We start from the raw sequence: 21,664 nt of genomic DNA on the forward strand, positions 1-21,664 counted from the left end.
TGTTTTTTTAAAAAAAAAATCTATCAGTTTTTTTAAAAAACTGTTCATCTATCATCACCCAGATTGGCTGAAGGAGACAAATACTCCATCCAATAGGTTGCTGACTTTCCAGAAAGACAGATTAATATTAAATTTATATTATATTAAGAGCCATGGTGGCCCAGTGGTTAGAATGCAGTACTACAAGCTACTTCTACTGATCACTGGCTTCCAGGAGTTTGGCAGTTCAGTCCTGACTGGCTCAAGGTTGACTCAGCTTTCCGACCTTCTGAAGTAGGTCAAATGAGGACCCAGGTTGTTGGGGGGCAAGAGGCTGACACTGTAGACCACTTAGAGAGGGCTGTAAAGCACTGTGAAGCGGTATATAAGTCTAAGGGCTATAGCAACATACTCTTTTTAAGGGCTGCAATCAACATTATTGTTCCGATTATCACTATCTTGATACCACATCTGCTTTAATACCTCCCGAGCTAGTAATCTAGTTGTTACACAACTTCCCTTGACAAACACGCCGGTCCAATTAGGCATAGGAAGCAGAGAGCGCAGAGGGGTGGGACAGTCCTGGAGGCCCCATGGCTGTCACAGGTAACACCTCTGTCGTGTGAGTTGAACTGGTTGCTTCTGGTTCCAATTCAAGATGTTGGCTATTATCTTCAAAGCTCTTTATAGCAGCCGGTTCAAGGTACCTCGGGAATTGTGTCGCCCCAAATGGAACCAGCCCGCCCTGCTCACGTCAGCAGAAGAGACATTCTTTGGATCTTGCCTGCCAAAGGATTTCAGCTGACGGGGTCTAGGGGAAGAGCCTTTTCCACTGCGGGCCCCACCCTCTGGAATATTCTCTCTGCTGGAGTCGGGCCCACAATCCTGGCTTTCTGGAAGACCTTGGAAAGCCCCAACTCTGATGGCTGGTCTGGGGCCCCAACAGGAGGGTACTATGTTGGGGTCGGTTGATGGGCTAGAAAGAAGATCCCCACCCTCGTGTCACCTGTCCTCATGGTTTTTAGTCTCTTATTTAAACCTCCTAATTTAAATCGCTTTGCATCGTCATTTTTACCTATTTAGCATACTGCATGCCGCCCAGAGTCACTGTTAACAGTGAGGTGGGTGACACAGAAATTCAATATATGAATAAAAAAACCCGAACGTAACATTGGGATTCCAACTTCTTGTGATCCAGTAAAGACTGTCCCTTTGCTCCCCATTTTGTTCCTGCTGAACAAATGAATCTAAAAAGATCCACTCATTTTATATGTACTGCACTAGGTTTGTACTTTGGTTCTGTTCTTTGAACCCAATAGAATCGGAAGTCAGATTCTGTATTTCGTGCTTATTGAGAAACCAAACTAGGGCCACAGGAGAAGCTTTCCCTTTTTATTGTCTACGGAAATTCTCAATCATCTAGATCAGGGGTGTCCAAACTTGGGAACTTTAAGACTTGTGGACTTCAACTCCCAGAATTCCCCAGCCGGCTGGGGAATTCTGGGAGTTGAAGTCCACAAGTCTTAAAGTTCCCAAGTTTGGACACCCCTGATCTAGATTAACGATTGTCCCAAGGGTTTTCTTTTTCCCCAAAAGGATTCGCGGTTGATGCAGTGGTTAGAATGTAACATTGCAGGCTGACTCTGCTCACTGCCAGCAGTTTGATCCTGACCGGCTCAAGGTTGATTCAGCCTTCCGAGGTCGGTAGAAGGAGGACCCAGAATGTTGGGGGAAAGAGGCCGATTCTGTCAACCGCTCAGAGAGGGCTGTAAAGCACCGTGAAGCAATATGTAAGTCTAAGTGCTGTTGCTAATTATCACATATGCCTCTATCTCTTTTCTGTCAATCTACAACAGGGCTATTAAACTCACAGCCTGCAGGCCTGATGCATCACACACTGGCCACACCCCGTTTAGCAAAGGGGGAGGGGGAAGTCCCAATACGTCACATGACAACATGAGTTTGACATCCCTGATCTATAATATCTATCTATTGCTGTGTCTGTCTGTGTCTGCCTACCAACCTACCTTTCTCCCTCCCTCCCTCCACCTACATACCTACCTCCCCCTTTCAAGAACTATGGTGGTGCAGCAGTTAGAATGCTATATTGCAGGCCGACTCTGCCCACTACAGCAGTTCGATCCTGACAGGCTCAAGGCTGACAGCTTTCCATCCTTCCGAGATCAGTAAAATGAGGACCCAGATTGTTAGGGGCAATAGGCTGACTCTGTAAATTGCTTAGAGAGAGCGGTAAAGCACTTGTGAAGTGGTATATAAGTCTAAGTGCGATCGGTATTTCTAAAAGGCAACTGGACTTTCTTCTTTTCTTTGAAAACGTTTCGCTTTTCATCCAACAAGCTTCTTCAGATCTAATTCTTCTTATTTGACACAGGAACCCAGTGAAAGCAACCAAATCGCTCGCCAGCCAAGCACTCACAAAGTCAGAATTGCAAAGAATTCTGGTTTTGTCTGATGCTTTAATTTAGCCGTTTATATGGAATTGTGTCTGATACAAATGCTTGAGCTTCCTCTACAACAGACAGGGTTAAGGAAGGGCTTGGAGAGGAACAGTTTCTGCCGGAAAAATGAAGGCATTCCTAGCCCAAAGGTAGCTGAGACCCAAAAGATACAGATACAGCTTAAAGGAAGGCAACATTTAAGGCAATGTTCCCAACCTTGAGAGCTTTAAGATAGGAGGATTTCAACTCCCAGAATTCCCCAGCCAGTGGGCTGGGGAATTCTGGGAGTTGAAATCCTCCTATCTTAAAGTTCCCAAGGTTGGGAAAACAGTGGTTTAAAGCGAAGTAACTGCAACGCAGCACAAGCCATCATGGGGGGGGGGGGGGGGGAGGAGAGGTTGAAGTTAGGCAATCTTCATTACAACATCCCCACACCAGCTGTCATATAGTAGCAATCCCTCCCCACAGGACAAACTTTATGTGTCCTAACTCCGTTTTTAAAAAACAGCATGTAAGGAAGAAAGAGGACCTACAGACATGTAGGATCGGGTGCCCACAAAGGAATTGGCCATGGAGTCGATGAGCTGCCCGCTGACTCCAAAATCACACAGCTTAATCTCGCCTCGGGAATTCACCAAGATGTTAGAAGGCTTCACATCTGCAAACAAGAAACTGTTTTAAGAGACGAAGAGGAGAGGGGGGGGGGGGGTAAACCACAACCAAACAATGAAAAGGAATCCTAAAAAGGAATTCCACTTGGAGACTGTTCTAGATAAAAGCTCTATGGTTTCTCTCCCCCCACCCCCAAATGAAGACAGGGAAGAACCTTGCAAAGGGGGGGGGGTCACCAAACTTTCAGACCTCAGAGACCACTAAATTCATAATTTTAAATCCCACGGATCACTAATATGATTTGCCTAATGACTGGGTAGGCATGGCTAGATGGTCATGTGACTGGGTGGGCGTGGTCAACTCAATGTCACTCACATCGAGGGGTGCCTCGACGGCCTCTACTCGCCCCTCCCCTCCCAGCCACCCCTCGCCTGCCTGCCCAGGCTCCTTAGGGCCCCAACAGGAAGCAGTTGCTGGAGTTAAGCAGCCACCACGAGAAGGAGTTGGCAAAGCAGCTCAGCTCAAATTGGATCTGACCAAGAAGGAGGCTCAGCAGAAGCAGCTCACTGAGGACTACGAGCATGGGCTTTCCAAGCAGAGGAAAGACCTGCAGGAGTGCAAGGCCAGGTACCTGCACTTTGAGGCCTCTGGGCTGAGTTGGGCAGCCGGTTCCAGGCCATGATGCAGTCCCACTGGAATGAGGGCCTCCGGCTCTTCGCCCAAAAGCCCACACCAGGAGGCTGACAAAAAGACCCCAAAGGGGGAGACTCTCTGCAGCAACACAAGCGTTCATTGCATGTATCCATCCCAGGGGCTGAAGTTTGAGGACCCGATTTAGTGCAATATAAAAAAATGCAAATAATTTTTCTGCAAGCCACCAAAATTTGATCACGGACCACCAATTGGTGACCGCTGTTTCAGACCGGGGCCAAACTCTTGGATTAAATCAACATGGCTGGCTGGGGAATTCTGGGAGTTGAAGTCCACCTGTCTTAAAGCCGCTAAGGTTAAAAACACTCAAATTAGATGGCAAAAAAATAATAAACTATTAATATTAATGAATCAAAAAATACAAGTAGTCCTCGACTTAACAACCATTTGTTTAGTGATCATTCAAAGTCACAACGGCACCGGAAAAAAAGCATTTTGGGACAGTTTTTCACACTTACAACCGTTGCATCATATCCAGTCACGTAATCAAAATTCGGACATTTGGCAACTGGTTCACATTCTCTACATGGGGCTCCCCTTGAGATGCACCCGAAGGCTGCAGCTGGTCCAGAATGCAGCCGCGCGGGCAATTATGGGGAGTACCAGGTACTCCCATATAACACCACTCCTGCGCGAGCTGCACTGGCTACCTGTGGCTTTTCGGGTGCGTTTCAAGGTGTTGATTACCACCTTTAAAGCGCTCCATGGCTCAGGACCTAGTTATTTGCGGGATCGCATCCTACCCCACACATCCCTGCGACCAATTCGCTCTCACAGAGAGGGACTCCTCCGGGTACCATCCGCTAAGCAATGCCGGCGGGCGGTGCCCAGGAGTAGGGCCTTCTCTGTGATGGGCCCAACCCTCTGGAACGACCTCCCCCCCGATATTAGAATTACTGCTGATCTCCGCTCCTTCCGTAAGAAACTCAAGACCCACCTGTTCCAATTAGCTGGCCTGGCCCAATCACAATCACAATCATAACCATAATCTAATCCCGACCTTCCTGGCCGGTATTTTAATTGGTTTTAATTATTAGTTGATTTTATGATCATTGTACAGACTTTTTGTTCAATTTGTTTGTCTGGGGTTTTGTATTTCTGTTGTCTATAGTGCACTTTATTTCTGTCTGTACACCGCCCCGAGTCCCCTCGGGGAGAGGGGGAGGTTTATAAATTTAATAAATTGAAATTGAAATTGAAATTATGACTGTTGCAGTGTCCCGGGATCCCCTTTTGCGACCTCCTGATAAGCAAAGGCAACGGGGAAGCCAGATTCACATAACAACTGTGTTACTGACTTAACAATGGCAATGATTCACTTAACAACTGTGCCAAGAAAAACAAGACCGTCTTGCTTAGCAATGGAAATTGTGGGCTCAACTGTGGTCATAAATTGAGGACTACCTGTATTCTCAACGGCCTTACTGTGAGCCCAATGAACCTGTGACTTTGGTCTGATTTTATGCAGGCCTAGATGTCGTCCGTCCCCTGGTGTTCTTCAGAGATCATCTTGCAATCCCTTTCCCCTGCGTGGATGGTCCCCCAAAACTTTTCTGAGGCACAGGAAACTCACAATGGAAACCACCCCCTGCCCAAATTCTGCTTCCATTGCTGGAAAGCAAAATTTGGAAGACTTAAAACCGCAAGTGATGCATTTCAGAACTGTGAAGGGCTTTTCTTAATAAGCAATCACTCCCCCACACACACACACAAACAGACAAACACAGAGGTAACAGAAGAGGCTTCCCTCAAGAGCAGCTGCCAGCAAGAAGCAGCCATGGTCTGCATAGGAGCTGTGCAATATAGAACACAACGTAATTTCCAGATTTTTTTGCAACCCCGATAAGGTTGCAAAAATCCACAAACCAGGCAGTGTACGATACAGCCACTATACATACACACACAGAAACATACATACATACATACATACATACATGCATATATTGATCTACACAACCCCACTTACATATGCAGACTTCCGCTTCTACTACAACCAATGCTTACCTCGGTGCATGATTTGGTGCTTCTCTCGTAAATAAGCCAATCCTCGCAGAACCTGAAAAGAGAAGAGAGGGGGAGGGGAAGGGAGAAGGGAAGGAAGAGAGGAGAAAATAAGAGAAGGGAAGGGGAGGAAGAGAGGAGGGGAGGGGAAGACAGGAAAGAGGACAGGAGAAGAGAATCAGGATTTGAGAGATGGAAGCAAGAATGATCCCCATTTTATAGATGGGAAACTAAAAAATAAAACCCTTACACATGTGTGACAGAACAGAGGGTGGCCGTCTCTGACTGAAGGGATAATTTGGTGTCCAAATGCTTCTAGAAGAATACAGATGAGACTCTGTATCTCGCAAAACCTTGTGGGGGGGTTAATTAAAAAGAGGCAGCTGCATACTCACTGCTATACTGACTTTGCCCAAAATTTCTTCAGGAATCCTCTTGGCTTCTTTCAAAACCTGATCCAAGGAACCGCCATCCTAAAACCAGGGAAAGGTAATTACATTTATTTATTCATTGGCTTTTAATCCCGCTTTTATTACTTTATAAATAACTCAAGGTGGAGAATATACATACTCCTTCCTCCTCCTATTGTCCCTGCAGCAGCAACCCTGTGAGGTGAGTTGGGCTGAGAGAAAGGGACTGGCCCAAAGTCACCCAGCTGTCTTTTATGCTAAGGTGAAACTACAACTCACCATCTTTTGGTGATTGGCCCAAAGTCACCCTGCCAGGTTTCATATCTAACACAGTTCTAGAACTCACCATCCCCTGGTGATTGATCCAAAGCCATCTAGCCGGCTTTCATACCTAAGACAGTACTAGAACTCACCATCTTCTGCTTTCATGCCTAAAGTGGGACTAGAATTCCCAGTCTCCTGGTTTTTAGACCAGCCGCATCCTACATTATCTTAAAATTTAGAACCAGAAAACATCCCACTCAACCAAATGAATAGGAAACCAGTTTTAAGGAAGAAAGAGCCCCAAGAATATCTTAGTATCACTTGAAAAGTACAAGCCATATAAAATTTTAACAACTTACCTGAAATTAAACAAAGAAAGGACAGGCTACCCACCTCCCTTCGAGAAGCGTTCTGAAAATGGGGCATGGCTAGAGAAGACACAATCCCACCTTGCCACAAACAAACCTCTTAATAAAGGAATTCTATAGGAAAGTTGATTGACAGAGCCAAAAATGATTCTCAGCTGCTCTGGTTCAATCAGGAAGCTAAATGGTTTTTTTTTTCATGTTTTATTTATATTACTTTCCATTTCCACCAAACGGTGTGAGGTCTGGGTTTTAAACAATGAAAATCCACATATTTGTTATAATATTCATAATATTATAAATAATATAACTATATATCAATACAATTACAATAGTACATAGCATCTTCATCATCAAATTCTCTCCATATTGACGTTTCCTCTTTTAGATCTCCTCCCAACTAACTTCTGTTTCTATTGTCTAACCTTTGATAGAATACATCCCCAAGTCAAGAAATATTCAATTTCTTCTTTCTAAACGTTAAACACTCTTCATTGTCAACCATCCTCCATCTGCTTTAATCAGCTATAGTTCAGGAGAACCAATGAAGCAGATTCTGATTTTTTAAAATTTATCAAATTTATAGAGCCGTCCATCACACAAAAAGTGAGGTTTTCCTGAAGATTCTTAGTATATTTTTGTTAACTCAAGGCACCTTCCTTCTTAACAGAATGCATTACATCTGGGTTACTTGAAACAATATATGGCTTGGCTAAGGCACCCCTTTCACTGGAGAAAGCAATAATGTTCAGAAGAGTTAGCGGCAAAAGGAAACCGGGCCTCCAAAGCACACAGTGGCCTTGACACCATAAAAGATGACATCAGCCAGAACATGGAAAAACTCAGAGGCAAGATCGGAAGACACCTGGTCCGTAAAATCGCCAAGAATTAGATATGACTGAATGGACATCATCATCATCAACAACAACAGGGGTAGATTTGATTTAAATCAAGTCAATTTAAATCACGGTTTAAATCACTAGTAAAAAGGCTTGATTTAAATCAACTGATTTAAATCCTAATTTTTAAAGAGCAACTGTCATGTCTGTCCCACAGCGGTTCCTCCTCTGACCTGCTGTTGACTCACTGACAGTCCCAATATTGCAGCATATACAGCCTCATGCTACATAACTGAGCTCCATTTCATGATGAATAAACTAAATTATTAATGTATCTTACATAGAAAACGATCTTTTCATTTTATTAAAATATATTTGATTTTAAAAAAATCCTTTAAAAAAAAGTCATTGATTTTTTATCCACTCTGATTATCAAGACATAATCCCATAAACCTATGCAGCATATCTACTGTTCTTGTACCACAGGAAGTTAAGATCTTTGCATGGGAAATATTCTGTCCTGGAAGGGCAGAACGCTGTAACAAATCCTAACCGTGACTTCTGTGCCGATGCCACTGTCGGGCTGAAAGGGGACCAGAGAGGCTCATGTTCGTATCCTCACATGACCACCGGCCTCAGTAACTGTCAGCCGCAATCAATCTCACAGGACGGTTGCTAGGTGAGCAAAATGGATGAGGGAGTATTAGGTGGATCACCTTGACCTGCTGGGATGCAAGATGAATACACGAGACACCAGCTGAATTTAGCAAGGTGAGGAGACAGTTGAAGACCTGAGAGAAGACGAGGCAAAGGGAGATGAATACCTGTCGCATTTCTGGGACAAATCGGTTTAATCGGAGAAAACCTCCTCTTCCTCCTCCAGCACTACTACAGGGTTATCCCATTTTTTATTATGTACATGCTGTAGCAGCTTTAATATGGTACCCTAAATGGTACGAAAGGGAGGATCCTTGCCATGAGTAACTTAAAATGCAGCCAAAAAGAGAAATGACAGAGGAAGGAGAAATAAATGCTTTTTTTCCAAAGCACCTGAAAGCCAGACAAGGAAGAATGGATGGAAACTGACCAAGGAGAGAGATTTAACCTAGAAATAAGGAGAAATTTCTTGACAATGAGAACAATCAACCCATGGAGCAGAAGTTGCCTCCAGAAGTTGCCTTCATCACTGGAGGCTTTCAAGAAGAGACTGAATCTGTCAGAAATGGTGTAGGGCAGTGATGGCGAACCTATGGCACACGTGCCACAGGTGGCACGCGGAGCCATTTGTCAGGGCACGCGAGGCACTGCCCTGTCAGCTGGCAAGCACGCATGCGCGTGCTGGCCAGCTGAGTTCACCCTTTTTTAAAGCCATTTTTCGCCCTCCCCAGGCTCCAGAGCCTTTATAGGAGCCTGGGGAGGGCAGAAAGAGCCTCCCCGCTCCCTCCAGAGGCTTCATGAGCTTCCCTGAAGCCTCCGGAGCACAAAAAAATCAGCCCTACGGGCAAACTGGAAGTTCGGCAGCCGACTTCCGGTTTGCTCGGAGGTTCGTTTTGAAGGTCCCTTAAGCCTCCAGAGGGCTTCCGGGGGGGGAGGCGGGGAGGGGGAGGCTGTTTTCGCCTATAAAGCCTCTGGAGCTTGGGGAGGGCAAAAAAAGAATGCAAAAATGGGGGGGGAAGTACCTGTAGTGCATGCATGCGCACTGGGGGGAGCGCATTGCATTATGGGTGCGGCACACCCGCACACGACCCCCCTGCGCTCCCCCCACTTATGGCACGCGAGCCAAAAAAGGTTCGCCATCGCTGGTGTAGGGTCTCCTGCTTGTGTGGGGGGTTGGACTAGATGACCTACAAGGTCCCTTCCTACTCTGTTATTCAAAGTAGGAGGAGAGTTAAAACAGGACAATTCAATTTATTTATGGTGCACCTATGCTTAGATGTGTTATACGGGTAGCCCTCGACTTAAGAATGGTGTAAATCACATCAGATTCCTCCCCACCAACCTAATTCCAAAGATCCAACCACCATCCTGGTCATGTGAACTGCGTTCCGGGTACCTGGCAACTGACCCACATTTATGGCCATTTGTAGCATCCTCCAGTCACATGACTACAAGTTACAACGTTTTGTCAAAAAGCATCCTTCAGTTTTTGACAAAAATGCCCCACAGTGAACAATAGGTACACTTAACGGCCAGATAATTCACTTAATGACCCTTGCAAAAATAAAAAGGTGATAAAATCGGGTCAGCCACGTGGGGTGACCTGCTTTACAACTGTCACAATTTATTGATTTTTCACATTTTTGAACTCTCGGTCTGCCTGAGAGAGCAACTCTTGAGTGACATACAATGAAATGTACCTATACGGATTCATGACCATAATGGGCAGGCTCCATTATGGCCGTACATTGAGGACTGCCTCTATGTGCCAGATGGGCCGAGCAGTTAAAAGGCATCAGGCTAGAAAATGAGAACTAGTCGTGCTTTAGCTGGCTGACTTTGGGCTAGTCCCACTCTCCCGGCCCAATCCACTTCACAGGGTTGTTGTAGGGAAAATAGGAGGAAAATGAATGTGTCAGCCACCTTGAGTTATTTGAAAAAATAATAACGGAGAGCTATAAATAAATAATGATGGATGAGAAGTGAAACGTCTTCAAAAAAAAACAAAAAACAGGAAGTCCAGTTGCCTCTTGAAAAAAGCACCTTTGGGACAGCCATGACCTGGAGGACTGAGAATCTCCATAGGCATAAGATAAAAGTTCCCCTCGCACCTATGTGCTAGCCATTCCCGACTCTAGGGGGCGCTGCTCATCTCCGTTTTAAGCCGAAGAGCCAGCGCTGTCCGAAGACGTCTCCGTGGTCATGTGGCCGGCATGACTAAATGCCAAAGGCGCACAGAACGCTGTTCCCTTCCCACCAAAGGTGGTTCCTATTTTTCTACTTGTAATTTTTACCTGCTTTCGAACTGCTAGGTTGGCAGAAGCGGGGACAAGGAACGGGAGCTCACTCCATTACATGGTGCTAGGGATTCAAACTGCCGAACTGCCAACCTTTCTGATCAACAAGCTCAGCGTCTTAGCCACTGAGTCATTGCGTCCCTTTTCCATAGACATATAAACAAATAAATAAATTTGCCACCAGGCCTCCCTTTATATAGCGAAGGGTAGCTTTTAATTCCCAGTGTTTATCATAAAAGGCTTCTTCTTCCCGCTCCTTTTGTTGTGGAAAATGCTCTGCAATCATTTCCTCTTTTTTTCAAGCCGCACAAATATGGATATTAATTGTAAAGAGGCAAAATCCGTACTCAGTCAACAGTTCAGACGGTTACGATCTGAGCACCTGCTTTCAGGAAAAGAACTAAAAAGGTGCTTAGAGCAGTGTTTTTCAACCTTGGCAACTTGAAGATGTCCGGACTTCAACTCCCAGAATTCCCCAGCCAGCATTTGCTGGCTGGGGAATTCTGGGAGTTGAAGTCCGGACATCTTCAAGTTGCCAAGGTTGAAAAACACTGGCTTAGAGAACTATCCCATGGAAGTGGTCTTGAGACACAGGAAGAGTCATTTCTGGGCATCCTAAAATAAGCTGGCGAGGCTGCTTACAGTTGGGTACCTGTAATTGTCGTAAGGTACAATGTTTAGGTGGCTTTGCTTTTGAAAAGGGGACTCTGCCACTTTTAGAATTAAGTCAACAGATGGCAGCATCGACTTTGTGCTACAAGCAAGGATGGTGCGGAGACATTTCCCCCGGTGACGGATTCCATGCTCAGAGAGATCGGCCTTGCCAAAAAGTTAAATTCAGATCAAACTGCCCGTTCTCTATCCTATGAAACAGACGTTTAACATATTTCTCAAAATCACTAGTCAAAGCAGCGATCTAGATGGACTTGCAGAGATTACTCCGGGTAATCCTTTGGTTTACGATCACAATTGAACCCAAATTTTCTGTTGCTAATACAGTTGAGTTTTGCCCCGTTTTATGACCCTGCTTGCCATGGTTGGGAAGTGAATCACTGTGTCAAACCTGAAGCTGACCTGACTAAAGACATTTTGGAGCTTCAGTGTTGCCACACTGGAGCTGAGGGTTAGGAAGAGGGGAATAGAGATAGCTGGGGTTTTGTAGCCAAAACAAAATACTTTCTCTTGGGAACCAAGGACATTCTCACATCTGGTCAGAGGGGAGGAGTGATGTCACCCAGCAACCAGATGGCACCGAGATTGGACCATGTGACTGATTGTTTGGGGAAAGGGAGAAACTTTTTACTTTTAATTAGATGAAAACTGATTCGGAAGGATCCCACAGTTCTCACCTAATTAAAAATAAAAGTATTTCCCTTTCCCCAAACATATGTCATATTGGCACAGATCTGGTGAAAACCGACTCTGACGTTTCCCACGGTTTTCACCAGATCTGTGCCAATATGATATATCCAATAAAACTATTCTTTGAGGAATCTACCTGCCTCGGAGTTTTATTTGCTATGGGTGTATCACTTGGAACCCTGACACGCTGCCGTTGTTAAGTGAATCTGGCTTCCCTGTGGACTTTGCTTGTCAGAAAAGGCAACACTATGACCCAGGCAACCAACACAAATAGGAACCAGTTGCCAAGGGTCTAAATTTTGATCACTGGACCAAGGTGGGTTGCTGCAATGGTTGTAAGTGCAAAAAACGATTTTTTCGTGCTGTTGTAAATTTGAACAGTCACTAAACGAGTGGTTGTAAGTCGAGGACTACCTGTACAGCTGTGATTGATTTACTTAACAACTGTGGCAAGAAAAGTTGTAAAATGGGGCGAACTCACTTAACAAATCTCACTTAACAACCGAAATTTTGGGCTCAGTTGTGCTCTCTACATGGGGCTCCCCTTGAGATGCACCCGAAGACTACAGCTAGTTCAGAATGCAGCCGCGCGGGCTATCATGGGAGGAACAAGATACTCCCATATAACACCACTCCTGCGCGAGCTGCACTGGCTGCCTGTGGTTTTTCGGGTGCGTTTCAAGGTGTTGGTTACTATCTTCAAAGCGCTCCATGGCATGGGACCTAGTTACCTGCGGGACCGCATCTCACCTCATACATCTCTACGACCTATCCGCTCTCACAGAGAGGGACTCCTCCAGGTGCCATCCGCCAAGCAGTGCCAGCGGGTGGTGCCTAGGAGTAGAGCCTTCTCTGTGATGGGCCCAACCCTCTGGAATGACCTCCCCCCCCCCCGATATTAGAACTACTAATGACCTCCGCTCCTTCCGACAGAAGCTCAAGACTCACCTGTTCCAACTAGCTGGCTTAGCCGATTGATAGTTCTATCTTCCACCTCCTGGCAAACATCTTATTGTGGAATTTTTAAGGGAATTTTAATCTTATTTGTATTTTAATTAAATATGGTACAGTATATTTTCTACCTCCTCCGTCTATGTCTATGTTTATGTATATGTATTTTATTTTGATATGTATATGGTTTTTAATAATGACTGTACACCGCCCCAAGTCCTGCTTAGGAAAGGGTGTGGTTTATAAATAAAAGTTTGATTGATTGATTGATTGGTCTTAAGTCGAGGACTAACTGTACCTCATATGCCTTTTCCTATTATAATATTCAATCTGCCTGGCACCCAGATTATTGCCCAATGGCAGAAAGCTGTTCTCTTGCAAGCTGAGAACAAAGAAATCTGTAGAGGCTGTACCACTACAGATTCTTTTTAAGGCGCTGATCTAGGCGATTGTGAGTTATAGTCCTTTAGGCATGAAAAACCAGCTGGGTGACTGAGCTAGTCCCTCTCTCTCAGCCCAATTCACCTCACAGGGTTGTTGATGATGTGAAGAATACAGAATTTATATTTGCTGCCTTGAGTTATTTATAAATAATAATAAAGGCAAGATCCAAATCAAATCAATCAATAAAATACATAAATACACATTTTAAATGAATAAATACCATTTTGGCTGGAATCTCAACCGATCTCAACATTTGCAATACTACAGGTAGTCCTCTACTTACAACAGTTCATTTAGTGACTGTTCAAAGTTACGTCACTGAAAAGTAACTTATGACCTTTTTCCCACACTTGCGACCATCACAGCATTCCCGTGGTCACGTGATTAAAATTCAGACGCTTGGCAACTGAGTCACATTTTTATGGTGGTTGTAGGGTTCAGGAGTCATGGGATCCCCCTGTTGAAACTTCCTGACAAGCAAAGCCAAGGGGGAAGCCAGTTTCACTTAACTACTAATTTACTGACTGCCATGATTCATTTAACAACGGTGGCAAGAAAAAAATGGTAAAATGGGGGAAAATTCACTGAACCAATATTTCGCCCAGCAACAGAAATTCTGGGTTTCAATTGTGGGTCGTCAGAAGATTGACTTCCGATAATCAACGCTCGGTAAGCTCCATGAAAACCTTTGATGCCGAATAAGGCACCTTTTCCCCCATTCTGCACGGGGAATATGCCCTCACCATATGCTCCATGCAAATGCTGATCTCCCCGTCGCTGTAGAAGGCGCCATAGAAACCAACGATGTATGGAGAATTGCACTCATGAAGCACTTGAAGCTCCCGGATGATCTGGTTTCGTATGGCAGGCTTGATCTCCAAGTGAATCAGCTGTGGAGGGAACAAGAGAGAGAGAGAGACACACACACACACACATCAAAGAATGAAGACAGTGTAGAACAGTTCCAAAAACAATTGCACCAGTCTTTAGGTATGGTAGGGAGGACTGGTAAAGGACTATAACTCACAGTCATCTAATTCCTACCCTGTTTCCCCTAAAATAAGACCTCCCCGTATAATAAGTCCAATCGTGCTTTTGAGCGCATGAGCTAAAATAAGCCCTCACCCGAAAATAAGCCCTCCCCTAAAATAAACACATCCGCAGCCAGTCCCCACCATTTCCTATGGGGAGGGGGGAACATGCCCCATGCACCCTGCATGCACCTGCAATCCACGCAGAACAGCCTCACGGAGGCCGCTCCCACAAACCCTAGCTACCGTGCCCCTTCTCTTAGTGGCTGCCACAAAAAGAGCAGCAGGCCCAGCGACACTAGAGCTGGTAAGTGTGTGCCAGACACAGAGACAGAATTTCCGTCCCTCTATGGATCAGCTGATCCATGGGCTGAGGTTAAGGGGCCTCATGCTCCTCAAAAATAATAAGACCTCCCCAAAAATATATCCAAGCGCTTATTTCAGGCTCAACAGAAAATAAGACCCGGTCTTATTTTCAGGGAAACACAGTAGGGCAGCACTGGTATAGCCTCTACCTGTCTCAGCTGCCCAGATATATATGGACTAGATTGCTTTAATCAGAACAAAACTCATTTGGGATTCAGTCCTAGTTTAACAGCAAATAACCCAGTTGGGAATTCTGGTATCCTTTGGGGAAACTTTTCCAAATCTTACCATTCTGACTTGAAAGTATTTTATGTTTTTATAGCATTACGTTGCTTATTGCTTAAACATGAATCTATTTTACTTATGCTAAATTGTTTCATTTTTTAAATTCTTCTTCTTCTTCCAGGCCATGGAAGGTACATTAGCCAATAAACAGCAGGCACAGGTTCTACCCTCATTACTCACAGGGGAAAGGTAGTTAGAGGGGAATGGCTGGTTGTGACTCAGTCCAGCCCTTACGTCTTTCCTGAAGGAAAAAAAAAATCCCTGCTGTTTCAAAATGCTGTGCTAACAGAAATTAGAACTTGTAATGTGATGCTGTTAATGGTATGTTTTGCTTCCTTTTAAAAGGCCAAATCTGAAGATGTGCCACAGATAGTCTGTTATTTGAGATTTCACATTGGGCAAATGTGGGGTTTTTACTCCGCTAGTCTCCTTTTCTAGGCCGCTGAGCCAGCGCGGTCTGAAAATACTTGTGGTCATGGGAGCCAGCATGACATCACAGCGCAGAGCATGCAGCAAAACACAGAGCATGTTGCCTTCCCGCCAAAGTGGGACCTATTTGTCTACTCGCCTTTACATGCTTTCAAACTGCTAGGTGGGCGGAGGCTGGTGATGGCAACTCACCGCATCACGTGGTGGTAGAACTCAAACCGCTAGAGCACAGAGCTTCTCTGGCACCTTTTAATCCACTGAGCCACCGTGCCTCTTCACATTGGGAAGAGACCAACATTTGTTTATTATGAAATAGCCCCATGCAAATAAACCAGTATTAGGGGACTCAATTGCTACTGACAAAATACTACATTGTTTGTCATTAGTCACTACAAACCTTTCTTAAATTAATCAACAGCCTTGATTACTGGACTATTAATACATTTTGAAAGAGAACTAAACTGCTTATGACTCATCGGGTCATCCTTTTATCAATAATTTAACTAGCCGTGGTGGCGCAGTGGTTAAAGTGCAGTACTGCAGGCTACTTCTGCTGACTGCCGGTTGCCTGCAATTTGGCAGTTCAAATCTCACCAGGCTCAAGGTTGACTCAGCCTTCCATCCTTCCGAGGTGGGTAAAATGAGGGGCCAGATTGTTGGGGGCAAGAGGCTGACTCTGTAAATCACATAGAGAGGGCTGTAAAGCACTGTAAAGCGGTATCTAAGTCCAAGTGCTATTACTATTGCTATTGTATTGTGTTATGATTGCAGAGTCAGCCCGGAGATGCGCTTCTGGCCTTTTAAAAGCTATTGACAGACACCCTCGCTCAGTAACAGAGCTATGAGACTGCAATTATAGCTTTACATTTGCTAAGGATTCTACATCCAGGGAGGCATGCAGTATAACCTACTTAGCAGTGCAAAAAAAGAAAAAAGAAAAAACAGCAGAAGAAAAGTGGGAAGGAAGCAGTCACCATAGGAACGCTCAGACTGCTCAGGAATGGAGCACCGAAACTAATTTATGGAAGATGGTTCATAGGAGAGTTGAAACCTTATGTTGCGCAAATGTTCTTTCCGTACCAGATGTACAATTTTGCAAAGGAGAGCAAACCCATCAGCCGCTCAACCTGCCAACGTATCTTCCGTAGGAAAAAGGTACAAGATATCCACCCTTTGTTATTGATGTTGTTGTTCAGTCACTGCGTCTGACTCTTTGTGACCCCATGGGGCACAGCACACCGGGTGTCCTCTGCCCTCCACTGTTTCCTGGACTCTGCCATCTAACCATCTCATCCTCTGCTGTCCCCTTTCTCCTTTCGCCTTCAGTCTTTCCCAACATTGGGGTCTTCTCCAAGAAGCCCTCTCTTCTCATTGGGTGGCCAAAGTATTTTGAGTCTCAAAGGTGCTTTTTCAAGAGGCTATTTCTGGTTTTTCTTTGAAGACTTTTTTTGCTTCTCCTCCAAGAGAAGATGAAGAAGCTTCTTGGATGAGAAGCGAAACGTCTTCAAAGAAAAACCAGAAAGTCCAGTTGCCTCTTGAAGAAAAGCATCTTTGGGAAAACCATGACCAGAATGACTAAGAATCTCCATAGACAAAGTATTTGAGCTTCAGCTTCGGGATCTGTCCTTCCAAAGAACAATCAGGGTTGATTTCCTTTAGGATTGATCGACTGGATCTCCTCACAGTCCAAGGGGCTCTCCAGAATCTTTTCCAGCACCACAATTCGAAAGTGTCAATTCTTTGGCACTCAACTTTTCTTATGCTCCAACTCTCACAGCCATACATTTCTACTGGGAAGACCAGAGCTTTGACTATAATATCCATCCTACCAATCCTCAAACTTTATCTTCCGTTAAAGCAGAAGATAGAAGCGCCAATATTTTAAAAAGACGCTGCTAGGTCCCTATTAGTGTTCCTTCCTGTCTTTTTCTCTTTGATCTTCAGGTCACTTAAGTCAAATAAGAAAACAATGGCCAAAATTACAGATGAATTTCAACTTCTCTTATAGCAGCGCTTCAGAGATAAGTCCCGCTAAATGCTTTCCATCACCTCAGAGGAGAAACCCCTATTAATCTTTTTACAATTATGGGTGGGACATGGATTGAAAATCACTACAGGTAGTCTTCCACTCACAACCACAATTGGGAGCAGAATTTCAGGCAATTGCTAAGGTGAATCATACCTGATTTGACAACTTTTGTGCCACAATTGTTAAATGAATCACAACAATTCTTAAGTGAGTCATGTGGTCATTAAGCAAATCTGGCCTCCCACAAGGATTTTGTGATTACATGACCCAAGATGTTGCAACTGTTGTAAATACATGCCAGTTGCCAAACACCCAAATTTTGATGAGGTGACTATGAGGATGCTGCGATGGTCATAAGTGTGAGAACTAATTGTAAGTCACCTTTTTCAGAGCCATTGTAAATTAAATAGAATAGAATAACAGAGTTGGAGGGGACCTTGGAGGTCTTCTAGTCCAACCCCCTGCCTAGGCAGGAAACCCTATACCATTTCAGACAAATGGTTATCCAACTTCTTGAAAACCTCCAGTGTTGGGGCATTCACAACTTCTGGAGGCAACTTCTGTTCCACTGATTGATTGTTTTAACTGTCAGGAAGTTTCTCCTCAGTTCTAAGTTGCTTCTCTCCTTGATTAGTTTCCACCCATTGCTTCTTGTTCTACCCTCAGGTGCCTTGGAGAATAGCTTGACTCCCTCTTCTTTGGGGCAACTCCTGAGATATTGGTACACTGCTATCATGTCTCCCCTAGTCCTTCTTCTCATTAAACTAGACATATTCAATTCCAGCAACTGTTCTTTATATGGTTGTGAGAAGCCGGCAGGAAATTGCCTTCCAACAACTGTGAGATTTAGTTAATGACCGCAACCAGGACGGCTTTAGGACCACTGCTTAGCAATGGAAACTCCAGCCCCAACTGCCATATACGCAGAGGACTACCCGCATGTCTTTGAAAGTTCAATTCAAAAGTTGCCATTTGCATTCTTATTACTTTGAAAGTTTATTGCTTTGATGGTGTCCCTTCCTGATGTCATTGGCTGAATTCAGGCCCATGTTCGGAAAATGAGTTGCCCTTTTTCGCCCCCTTACCCGGTCTCACCTTCCGTGCCATAATTAGCCCTGAGGGTTTATGTTGTACTTTGGTGACCACCCCACCGTTGCCAGCTCCCAGTTCTGAAATCCTCTCAAAATCGTCGTCTTTCAGTTCTCCCACTTTGGCCTTCTGGGTGAGAAAAGCTTCCAGCCGTTTCTTCTGCTGCTCATCCAGCTCCAGTTCTTCCAGTTTTTTCTGGAGGTCAACAAGGTGTGCTCTAAGGGAAAAGTGTGAGGGTGAGAGACATCAGATCTACGTAATACACCACTGCATGCAACGGAGTGAGGCAGCCTGGCCATTTACTACTATTTGCTAGTGAACTTAGGCGGCTGTTAGAATGACCTATAGGAAAATCACCTGGCTCCCACAGTTTCCTTATATACAGCTAGTCCTCAACTTATGACTAAAATTGAGCCCAAAATTTCTGTTCTTAAGTGAGGAATTTGTTAAGTGAGTTTTGCCCCATTTTACGACTTTCCTTGTCACATTTGTTAAGTGAATGACTGCAGTTGTTAAACTAGTAACACAGTTGTTAACTGAATTTGGTTTCCCCATTGACTTTGCTTGTCAGGATGCAAAAGGGGATCACGTGACCCTGGGATATTGCGACTGTCATAAATGTGAATCAATTTTCAAGCATCTGAATGTAAATCACGTGACCATAGGGGGTGTCGCACTGGTTGTAAGTGTGAAAAATGCCGTTGTATCTTCTAACAGTCACTAAGCGAATTGTTGTAATTTGAGGACTACCTGTACAGTTAGTCCTTGACTTATAACCATTAAGTAACCGTTTTTCACGCTTAAGACCACTGTAGCATCCCCATGGTCACATGATCAAAATTCAGATGCTTGGCAACTGACTCATATTTATGATGTCCCTGGGACACTTGATCCCCTTTTATGACCTTCTGACAAGCTAAAACAACAGGAAGCCAGATTCACTTTAAAACCGTGTTACTAATTTAACTAACTTAACAATGGTGGCAAGAAAGGTGGTAAAATTGGGCAAAACTCACTTAACAACTGTCTTGCTTAACGATGGAAATTTTGGGCTCAATTGTAGTTGTAAGTCAAGGTCTACCTGCATGGAAGACTGTTCAGTATTTTCTTAGTTCTGTGCTAGGCGGGATTCTAACATTCAGTTGGCTACGAGGAACGCCTATTTTCTCAATCTCCTATTTTCTCAATCTAAACAAGAAATTCTCCAAGCCGACTAAACAAAATGTAGGTAGGAGTTTCCAAATATATATTGTCGGTTTTATTTTTTTAAAATTCCATTTGACTTTTTAATGTACTGTACATTAGGATTATTTTCCTTTTTCCTTTTTGGTGTTTTTAACAATCCCCTTCTAAACACCTCAATCTTACTTATTTCATCTCATTGATAGCAGCTTCTTCCAAATCCTCTTTCGTTCAAGACGATTTCATGCCCCTTTTCATGCAGGCAACTATTTACTAAACAAGCTCCTCAGCTTTTTCTCCCCCCACTGCATGCCATCCCCATTCCCATGCCATTCCACCTCTGCACTTTGCTTCCATTTAGCAGCATGTGATTTGCGGATGTAATTTTGAATTGCAGCGCCCTGCACTGTGACATCTATAAGATTACAGATGACAGTTTAAATTCACTGAGCTTCTAACTCAGGTTAAGCGGTATTGAGGGAAGGATTAACATCATTATTCATTTTTTAAACTGTTGTAATCTGCACAATGGGTTTTTGAATTACCCAGACTTTAAAATCTGTAAATAAAGAGATTGTCACACTTCACAGGGATATAACTAAAAATCTCCAGTTTCTGGCCTCTTAACCCTTTATTCAGGGACTCATTCACTCAACAGATTCACAGACAAAGCTTGACTAAATCAATCTCTTTGATGCAGACAAGAATGAAGACTTATATGCACACAACGTTTGTGTATTATAGTACACAAGTATCAAAAACTTGTATAGGTCTATGTTCCAGGAAAAAAACTTATTATTTTCCTCTCACGTTTCCAATGGTTATTTGAGGTATCTACTGTTGACCCCAGAAGATACCTAAGCTATGTTAACATAAAGGTTCTCCTCAACATGGGAACCACTGGGTTAAGCTGTACTCCTGAAACCAAAACGTCTTAATATTAAGCCTCTCCAAGTCTATAAAGAATTAGGAGTTTCTCCTTTGCAAATGCCCACTTTGTGGAGTCTTTATTATCTCAGCTAAGTGCAAGTTTTACATTTACTGTATCTGCAATTTTATGCATATTTATTCAAAATAAATCGATCAGAATTCAGAGATGCTAATTTTAAGTAGGAGTCCACTGACTTGTCAACTTAAATTTTTTTAATTTTATTTTAGAAGACAGGGGGCAGTCCATTTGGATAAGGGGAAAATATTCCTTTAGGACAAAGAGAAAAACTGAACCAAGCTTTATTTTTTTAAAGAAAAAAGAAAAATGGAAATACGAGAAGAGAGACAATAAATTCTGTATCCTGGTGTTTCCCAGATCCCAGCTCTTAAGTTCTGGAAGTTCCTTAAGTTCCTCTCTTCCCATTTAAATATGTCCTGTTTAAAGTATCTGAGTCCATAAGTACTTTTATAAAACACTGAAAATCTTTTATAGATGTTTTGCTGAAAATGGACACAAATAAACTGGTGATTTGGGGGTTTGCTAATTAAAAGAAGTTAAATACGTGCAGGAAGAAGAGATAGCTCTAAAGCCATGATGGCGAACCTGTGGCATGCAGAGCCCTCTTTGTGGACACGTGTGCTGTTGCCAGCTGGCCAGCGCACATCCATGCAACGGAACCCGGAAGTGCAGCTGGTTGCCGCATGCATGTGCACTGGCCAGCTGCTATCTTCCGGGTTTTGGTGCTCCGGCACGCGTGCACACACACACATAGGTTCCTGTTTTGGCACACCGTGCCAAAAAGTTATCCACCCTTGCTCTAAAGGATGGGATAAAAATTTGTAATTGTTGTAACGAAGATTGGAAGTGGCTTTAATTTTTCTTTTTCTCTCCTGTTTCTTTCTCTTCTATAGTCTCTACTTTTTATCATTTGTTCTTAGTTATCTTTTAATTAAGTAAAATATTTCAACAAA

General features: G+C 43.8%; 1 protein-coding gene across 1 annotated transcript in view; it reads right to left on the reverse strand.

The window, feature by feature from the left end:
* The window catches only part of MAP2K2 (mitogen-activated protein kinase kinase 2), a 47,680-nt gene that overhangs the window by 18,756 nt on the left and 7,260 nt on the right, over window positions 1-21,664 (reverse strand). Inside the window, exons 2-6 of the mRNA XM_081934693.1 lie at window positions 18,587-18,797; window positions 14,095-14,241; window positions 6,158-6,235; window positions 5,766-5,817; window positions 2,972-3,096 (exon numbers count right to left, since the gene is read on the reverse strand). Coding sequence (XP_081790819.1) covers window positions 2,972-3,096; window positions 5,766-5,817; window positions 6,158-6,235; window positions 14,095-14,241; window positions 18,587-18,797 — 613 coding nt within the window. The remainder of the gene's footprint in view (window positions 1-2,971; window positions 3,097-5,765; window positions 5,818-6,157; window positions 6,236-14,094; window positions 14,242-18,586; window positions 18,798-21,664) is intronic.

This window comes from Natrix helvetica, assembly GCF_964273705.1.
Source record: "Natrix helvetica genome assembly, chromosome: 1".
NCBI lineage: Eukaryota > Metazoa > Chordata > Lepidosauria > Squamata > Natricidae > Natrix > Natrix helvetica.